The sequence below is a fragment of the Antrostomus carolinensis genome, unplaced genomic scaffold (genome assembly GCF_000700745.2).
Source record: "Antrostomus carolinensis isolate BGI_N321 unplaced genomic scaffold, ASM70074v2 scaffold28278, whole genome shotgun sequence".
Taxonomy (NCBI): Eukaryota; Metazoa; Chordata; class Aves; order Caprimulgiformes; family Caprimulgidae; genus Antrostomus; species Antrostomus carolinensis.
The window spans coordinates 5,869-14,651 of record NW_010334275.1 but is presented as its reverse complement, the minus strand read 5'-3'; the positions used below and the strand labels follow the sequence as shown (position 1 = coordinate 14,651).

At 49.6% G+C, this 8,783-nt stretch overlaps 1 protein-coding gene across 1 annotated transcript in view; it reads left to right on the top strand.

The window, feature by feature from the left end:
- Positions 1-1,478: 1,478 nt before the first annotated feature.
- The window catches only part of VDR (vitamin D receptor), a 12,864-nt gene continuing 5,559 nt past the window's right edge, over positions 1,479-8,783 (top strand). The window contains exon 1 of the mRNA XM_010174178.2: positions 1,479-1,605. Coding sequence (XP_010172480.2) covers positions 1,482-1,605 — 124 coding nt within the window. The 5' untranslated portion in view covers positions 1,479-1,481. The remainder of the gene's footprint in view (positions 1,606-8,783) is intronic.

Below are 8,783 nucleotides of genomic sequence, written 5' to 3'. Positions count from 1 at the left end.
GATGAGCTTTAAGGTCTCTTCTAACCCAAACTATTCAATGATTCTATGATTAACTTGGTGGCAGATTTCTCAATGTTGTACACAAACTGCATCTCAGTTCTGCTTTGTTTACCTCTGAACATCCTCACTTTAACTTTCCAGCTTGGAGAGATACCCTGGGCTTTGCTTACCTCCATTCAAAATCACATCTTCATTTAAAGTGAGTGGCACTTTTAGAAATACTTGCAAAGCCAGAGATAAACTTTATTCGCTGATAGTAGATCATTGAGTAACTTTCTCCAAAGCAAAGACACGGCATCTCCAAACTGCAGAGGAGAAACCACCCTTGATGGACCAGCTCAGTTATGCCTGTAATGTGTCATTAGTGGATATTGTGCCGAGTTTTTGCTGGGAGCTCTGGCTTTGACCCTTTGTACTTGAAAGATTTACGTTCCCAATTGCGGCAGCAGATTAACGTGGCACAGTGTGGTTTTAGTGGAAGAGAGGGTTATTATGTTAAGTGTTGTTTCTCATGTATCCTGCAGTCAGATTTCTTTCTCCTGCTCACACAAACATGTACTCCAGCCAGTTATTCTAGCAAAGCCAGGTTTTAAAAGTTGGTAAATGTTTAATAACACAGGCTGCTTTGGTACATGGAAGCCTCCACTCTGGTTTCTTTTGCTGCTGGTGGAGGTTTCTCTACAATCTTTCCACCTTTCTTTGGCCTTCAAAATACCTGTTCAAAACCAGAAATCTACTTAACCTGTGGATGAACCCTTCAGCTGTGTCCTTGTATTAAGTTGTCTTTTTCTGTGCTGCCCAGCAATGCTTGAACCTCTAAGATCAAACCCATAGACGCCTCCAACCAGGTACAGCCTCTCCAACTTAGTGTTCTTGAGTGACCAGCTGAGCTGAACAGAGTCATGTCAGAGGAGTTTCACAGAATCCCAGACTTGCCTGGATTGGAAAAGACCTTCAAGATCATTGAGTCCAATCATTAACCCAACACTGACAAGTCCCCGACTAACCCATGTCCCTCAGCACTATGTCTACATGACTCTTCAATCCCTCCAGGGATGGGAAGGTTGGAAAAGACCTCCAAGGTCATCAGATCCAACCATCAACCCAACACCACCATGCCCACTAAACCATGTCCTGAAGTGTCATGTCTACAGGTTTTTTTTAACACCTCCAGGAATGGGGACTCCACCACTGCCCTGGACAACCCCTTCCAATGCCTGAGAACCCTGTCAGCAAAGAAATTCTTCCTCACATCCAATCTCAGCTGCCCTTGGTGCAACTTGAGGCCATTTCCTCTAGTCCTGTCACTTGTTCCTTGGTTGAACAGACAGATTCCAGCATCCTCTCTCCATCAGTTTGCTGTCCAGAGAGCTGGAGTTGTGCTTGCATCTCCTGCCCATGTTTGGAACAGCCTCTAGCACACTCAAAACAGTGTTGGTTTGACCCCAAATATTTTTTTCCTCTTTCTCTCCAGGAGAAGTATGAAGAGGAAAGCGATGTTCACGTGTCCCTTCAATGGTGACTGCAAAATCACCAAGGACAACCGGCGGCACTGCCAGGCGTGTCGGCTGAAGCGCTGTGTGGACATCGGGATGATGACAGAGTGTGAGTATGTGGATGTGTGTCCCATGGGGAACAGCCCGGCTTCGTGCTGTGATGTCCTTTTCCATCTCAGTGCGTGGTGCAGAAGGCAGGCGCGTGAGCATCAAACCCAAGAGCCCCAGAAGGATTTGAAGAGGAAGCAAAGGGCAGGTGATGCGGTGGGTAATGATTGAGAGGAGCTCGTTTAATGATTGAGGCTGGTCCTGTGTATGTGGATGTGTGTCCCATGGGGAACAGCCCGGCTTCGTGCTGTGATGTCCTTTTCCATCTCAGTGCGTGGTGCAGAAGGCAGGCGCGTGAGCATCAAACCCAAGAGCCCCAGAAGGATTTGAAGAGGAAGCAAAGGGCAGGTGATGCGGTGGGTAATGATTGAGAGGAGCTCGTTTAATGATTGAGGCTGGTCCTGTGGTGGTGAGTGATCCAGGGGGTTGCTTTTATCAAAGCCAAGTTGTCTTTGTGGGCTCTTAGTGGGGCATCAACTGAGTTGAGAACATCTGGGGCTGTTTCTGATTAACCAAACTTACTCCCATCCTGCCTGTGCAAAGTCATTGTCCTCTCCGACGTGTTTTGCCATGTTCCTTGCTGCATCCAAACAGGGGGAATGGAATGAAATTCCCCACAGCAACAGCAATTTCTGTCAGCGTGGAACTGGCTCACGTTTTGCTCTGCAACACCTCTTGGGTTTGGTTGGTTTTTTTATTTTTTTGAACCCTTATTCTTACAATCTGCATCCATCCGTTCAGCCACGTGCGCAGCAGAGACTTAAGTAAATAGCAGAGGGAAGTGATGTAGTTTTTACCCCAATCCAAACACCTTAATGTTGTCCAAATATTTATTTTCTCCAACTATATTTATAGATAAGCAGCTTTTAAAAATAAAATCTGTTTGACACACTTCCTCCTACGTACGGGTGCTTTCCACGTCCGAAGTCTTCAGGAGAAGGCTGGTAGCATTCAACCCAAAATAACAGCCTTTTGCTAGGAGACATTGCAAACAGGACGTCACGTCGTATGATTGATGGACCTGAAAATTTGGAAAATGGAAGTGATGCCGGTTTCCTTACGTGGTGAGCAGTGAGCAAACAGAGTCCAATGTCACAGGGTGCTACCAAAGCACCTGGGTCCTCTAGGAAATCAGAACTTGGCGGTGTTTGCAGGAAAAAAAAAAGCCTAAATTTCCAATTGTCCCAAAGATTGAGCAGATCCTCAGATCTTCTTTTTTTTTTTTTTTTTAAACTAGCAGCTGTGTCCCATAAAAAGGAAGAAAAATACCAGATAATACACCATGTGCACCCATATTTTGGGTGAAGACGAGGACGTGTGAGCCCGTGGTAGCTGATCGGTGTGGTCCATTTGGCATAACTGTTGCTAATGAGGGAAATGTGTTGACTTGCACCAGTTAATTACCCTAGAAGTGCCGGAAGAAATCAATGGCAGTGATGTACGGGGTGTTTACACCCCAGCTGGGGCCAGGTCCCAGGGGTGGACCAGATTCCAGGGATGGGCCAGGTCCCAGGGATGTGCCAGGAGTTAAATTATAAGTGACCCTGTTAACAAACTTCTACAAGATTAACAAAGCCTAACCTAAGGAGACTAAAAATAGCCTTCCCGTGGACTTTGCTGCTGGTGAAATGAAGGGGAACGTGGTGTACTGCTGTTATTTTTAGGTTGAATCGGGGATCTTGAAGCTCTTGAGGGGGGGTTGTGTCTTCCCTGGGCTGTCACTAAAGGTGATAAGGAGGGTCAAAGGCAAGGCTGGGATGGTTTGACCCTGTTGTCGAGTCAGAAGCAGAAATCAGAGCATGAGATGGGGATGAGGAAGAGGAAGAGGGCAGACCTTGTGCCTACGTTAATTTGGGGTCTGATGCAGGCAAGAGCCTTCTCCATCCCTGGAGCATGGGGGATTGGATGGTGTTAGACATCACCTCCAGCCCAAACCACACTGGGCTGAGACCTACGGCAGCACGGCCGTGCCAAGGATCCCTTCCCTGGTGCATGGTCCAGGTTTGGTTACAGCTGAACCTGTGGACCAGACACTCCGGTGATGGGCTGGAGGAGCAGCAAGGAAGAGATTGTGCATGTTCAAACTCATACAGAGCAAAAGTCGTGAGCCACTGACGCTCCCTGGGGACAGCGTCGGGGCAGCCACCATCCCCTGAGGAGAGACCAGGGAGGGGAGGAGGTGAAAGCTGGAGGGCAGCCGAGGTTATGACCATGAGGCTGGAAGAGGATTTATAGCCCTGCCGCAATGCCTGGGTTCACCCTAAGCTGTCCCCAGCCAACGTTAGCAAATAGTTGTGGTTTTCTTCCTGTCTTATCCGTGTGGGGTAAAGCACAGGGCAAACTTCCGGGGCTGTGCGGCGGGTAGTTGGTGGAGGAGAAATCCACCTCGCAGCCTGAGCTGTGGCGTTTGGGAACGCTCCTTTTGCCACTCTTGGGAGTGATTTCTCTTCAGATAGCTCCAAAGAGGGCAGGTGTGATGGTTTCACTGGACCAGCACTGGGCTGGCAGCCAACACAACCATTCACCCACTTCCCCCCTACCCCCAGGAGACAGGGGAGAGGATTGGGGGGCAAGGGTAAGGAAACTCATAGGTTGAGATAAGAACAATTTAATAACAGAAATAAAAGAAAATGTAAAGTAATACTAATATTAAAATAGTAGTGATAATAACACTAACAAAATAGTCAAATGAGTGACACCCAGTGCCATTGCTCACCACCCGCCGACCCAGCCCGGCCCAGTCCCAGATAATGATCCCAGAGCAGCGACAATCCTGAACTGAAACTGCAATCCCAGGAGAGCCAGAGCCCGAGTGAAAGCCAGAGAGAGGAAGAGCCCCTCGTGAATCTCCTGCCCATGGGGGACAGGAGATGGAACAGCCCCTTGGCAGAGCCAAACACCAGTTTAGCTTATTAAATTAAATATTCCTTGCCCTGCCTAGATCTTGCACTTTGCAGACCAGCAAAACACAAAATCCTTCGACTTTCAGTGAAAATTGAAAACACCAATATGTTATCAGTGTTTCTCTCATAACAAATCCCAGCTGAAACCAAACCCCAGTGCTGTTCCAGCTACTAAAAAGAAACCAGATCTGTCCCAGTTAAAACCAGGAGAGCAGGTGTCCAGCTTAGGGATGCCTCCACTGCTTCCCACTGGTTTTTCCTAGGATGAACATACTTTAAAGTGGAACGAAGGGTCTGTTGCTGGACTATCCTGCCTCCTTTGACACTGTTTTGGGTGGCAAAATGCTGAAGTTACCCGTTTCTGCCCTGAAAAATTCCCTTTTGCCAACTGCCTGGAGATCAGGAAGGGATGTCCATCCCCTGGGGCTGTGTTGGTCAAAGCATGGGGTGTTAGATGGACCCAGGCTCACCTTTGAGTGATTCACCTCTCTTAGTGTCTCTGCAGGGATGGGGGGACAGGTCCCCTATCCTGCATGGTCTAAAGGTGTTGCTGCAAAGCAAGAAGATCAGAGAATGATTAGATCAATTATGCATCACGTAGAAGATCATAGAATGGTTTGGGTGGGAAGGGACCTTCAAGCTCATCCAGTTCCAACCCCCCTGCCAGCAGCAGGGACACCTTCCACTAGACCAGGTTGCTCAAAGCCTCATCCAACCTGGCCTTGAACACTTCCAGGGAGGGGCAGCCACAACTTCTCTGGGCAACCTGTAAGATAAATGATGCATCACCAAATCAAGTGCCCAGAGGGACCCACAGGCTCCCCAGGGCTGCAGCCATCTCATAGCATTGAATTTATTCTCTTCTCACCACCTTACTTGCTGCTGGGGAATTATTTTGTGCCTGTCACGGTGCCAGTCAGCCAGCAATCAGTGAATTTCCTTGGGAAGGTCTCCAGCTGTGTCCTGGGGCAGTTTGTCCCTCCGCAGCCAGGTCCTTGGACATCAGTGAAAGTGGTTGCAGCTCAACCCCCTCCCCGGTGCTGCAGCAAGGTCTATAGCTTGCCTGGGGTCAGCACCTCATGGATCTTCTCGTCCCTTTTCCAAGGAAAAGGCTTGCCCCAGGATCTGGTTGTAGTCACAAGCAGCTGACATTCAGCATCCTCACCACGAGACTCAATTTATGATCTCAGTGTTGAAAATCCTCAAAAGGGAGGAGAAAAGAAAACCAAACAAAACCCAAATCATTGTCTCGGAGCCAGAGTGAGGAGGAGAAACTGGAAGGAGAAATGGGAATTTCCTGGATTGGTCAGGAGAGGAGCGGAGATGCTCGAGGGAGTGGGCAGCGCGAGGGCAGCGGTAGCCGGCAGGGTTATGGTTGTTGAGGGTGGGACCGTGGGATGAGGATGAGCAAGGAGGGAGGTGATGTTTCCACCTCTCCTCCACTTCCCCAAATAGGTGGTGAAAAAAAAAAAAAAAAAATTCCCTGTTATCCCAAATGTGGAATGTGTTATTCCCCAGCCCAGGACCTACTGCACGGTGAGATGACTGGCCAGGAGGTGAAGAAGGAGCATGAGAGGGAGGGAAAAGTTGTGGCCATCTGGGAAAGTCACTTGGTGGCGGCAGGTGTTGGCAGGCTGGCTGGGAAGTGTCTCCAGTCCCCGTGGGCTCGAAGCACATGCTATAAACATCTAGCGTCCTCTGGAATTAGAGCAGGCTTGGAAGCCAGCAGATGTTGAGCATCTGCAAAGCCTTCTCTGAGATCTGTGCAAGCAGGGCTTTGGTTAGCCATGTCTCCGCTGCATTGGAGAGACGTGACCTCTTTGGTGGGAGGAGAGCAGTAACTGATGACCCTGCAGCTGCTGTCACTGCTCCAATCCGCTCCAGTGAAGGTCCAGGACCTGTGATTTAAATTGCTGCTGCTTGTCCATCACTGAAAGCTTTCCTCCTCTCTGGTTTCCTTGCAAACCCACGTGTTGGAGGAGATGGACGCCAGATATCTGTCCAGCTTGTAGCCCCATCAGAGGGCTGGAGCACCTCTCTTATGAAGAAAGGTTGAGGGAGCTGGGCGTGTTTAACCTGGAGAAGAGGAGGCTCCAGGGAGACCTTCTAGCAGCCTTACCACGATGGCTGTGCCAGGCAGGCTGTCCTGGGATGGGGGAACAACCACAGGGCTGTTTGCATCCCTGGGGCTTGACAGTGCAGCAGCACTCACCATTCAAGCTTCAATGAAATGCTCAAGGGTCTGGAGCACAAGTGTGCTGAGTTCCCTTGTGGCTGAGGGAACTGGGGTTGTTGAGCCTGGAGAAAAGGAGGCTGAGGGGAGACCTTCTGGCTCTGTCCAACTCCCTGAAAGGAGGGTGGAGAGAGGTGGGTCTCAGTCTCTTCTCCCAAGTAACAAATGATAGGACAAGAGGAAATGGACTCCAGTTGCTACAGAGGAGGTTTAGATCAGATATGGGGAAAAACGTGGTCAGGCATTGGAACAGGCTGCATAGGGAGGTGGTGGAGTCCCCATCCCTGGAGGTGTTTGAAAAACGTGTAGATCTGGCGCTTCAGGACATGGTTCAGAGGGCATGGTGGTGTTGGGTTGACAGTTGGACTTGATCTTAGAGGTCTTTTCCAGCCTTAATTCTGTGATTCTCAAACTCCATCCAGTTTCATGCCTGATGTTTCCTAAACTTTGATTTTCCTTTATATTTGGTTGCTCTTTCTTTACCTGATACGGCGAGTCTGCCTTCGTGCTGCTCCACGCTGTCCTCCAGTGCTTCCTGCCCCTGGTTTTGGCCAAGGTTGCAGGGTTGTATCCTTGTGTGCTCCCCTCAGTGTCAGCTGTGGCTTTCCCTGCTACCCTTGTGGTGTCTCGTAAAGAGGCCAACATCTGTCTGGAAGTGATGGGCAGATGTTATCTCAGCCTCCACATGGATTTTGGGTCAGGGCAGCCCACAAACACTCAGCCATGTCGCTGGTCGTGCCAGGAGTTTGTGGCTGGATGTCTCCAGCTCAGCGTTCGGGCGGAGATTGGATCAAGGTCAGGTTGGATGAGGCTTTGAACAGTCTAGTCTAGTGGAAGATGCTCATGGCAGCAGGGTGGGAATGAGATGATCTTTAAGGTCCCTTCTGACTCAAACCAGTCTGCATTTCTATGATCTGGGGCATAAGCCAGGATCTTGAGTGGAAGCTGCAGGTGTTGAGACACTTCCCGATCCCATATTCCCTCTCGAGACAGGCAGGGACATGGTGGGCAACATCCATCCTTCTGTGAGTACAAATTAAATGAATTGAATCCTTTTCCCCAGGACTTTATAAAGCAGGCAAGTCACTGCACTGACATCCCTCATCCGTGTTACCACTGGTCCTACGGAAAAGCCATTCCTCTGGCACAGCCAAGCAAAGTGGTTGCTGCTCCCCAGCGTCACCGGGAATGATTTCACCAGAAACGCCAGAGGTGGTTCTCAATCCCCAGTGCCGATGCTGGGCTGTGTCTGGGCTTGCACAAGTACCCCTGTGTCATGGCACGGGTGTTCACAACACCAGATGAGCTGTGAGGGAATCGCGACTCCCCTTTATCTAATTCTTTTAAGCCCTACAGGGCTTCCTTTGGGTTTTTGTCTCCTGCAAGTCCTATCAGGGCATTAAACACCAAACCTGGACAATACTGCTGGCCAGAGTTTCTGTTTCAAATCTGTTTGAGGGCTGGATTTATCACAGAATCCCAGACTGGTTTGGGTTGGAAGGGATCTTAAAGCTCATCCAGTCCCAACCCCCCTGCCAGCAGCAGGGACACCTTCCACTAGACCAGGTTGCTCAAAGCCTCATCCAACCTGGCTGAGAACACTTCCAGGGAGGAGCAGCCACAGCTTCTCTGGCCAATCTGGGACACTGTCTCACCACCCTCACAGCAAAGAATTTCTTCCTCACATCTCATCTCCATCTCCCCTCTGCCACTTTCAAGCCATCACCCCTTGTTCTGTCACTACCTGCCTTTGTAAAAATTCCCTTCCCAGCTTTCTCGTAGGCTTCTGTTTCCTAAATGTGGGTTTCCTAAATCTCCTTGAGATTTCCCTTGCAGTCTTGCCCCAACACAGAAACATGCTTTTCTTTCCAATCCGCTCTGCAGATGCTTCCTAATTTCAGATCGATTCACTTGCATGATCTGAGATTTGCTTGGTGTAGATACCTGCAATAATCCCTTCCAAAGCTCCAGTGCTTGGGACAGACCAGGCTGGCAAAGACTTTGAACACCATGGCCACAGCCCAGGCACTCAGCTCTTTGTCC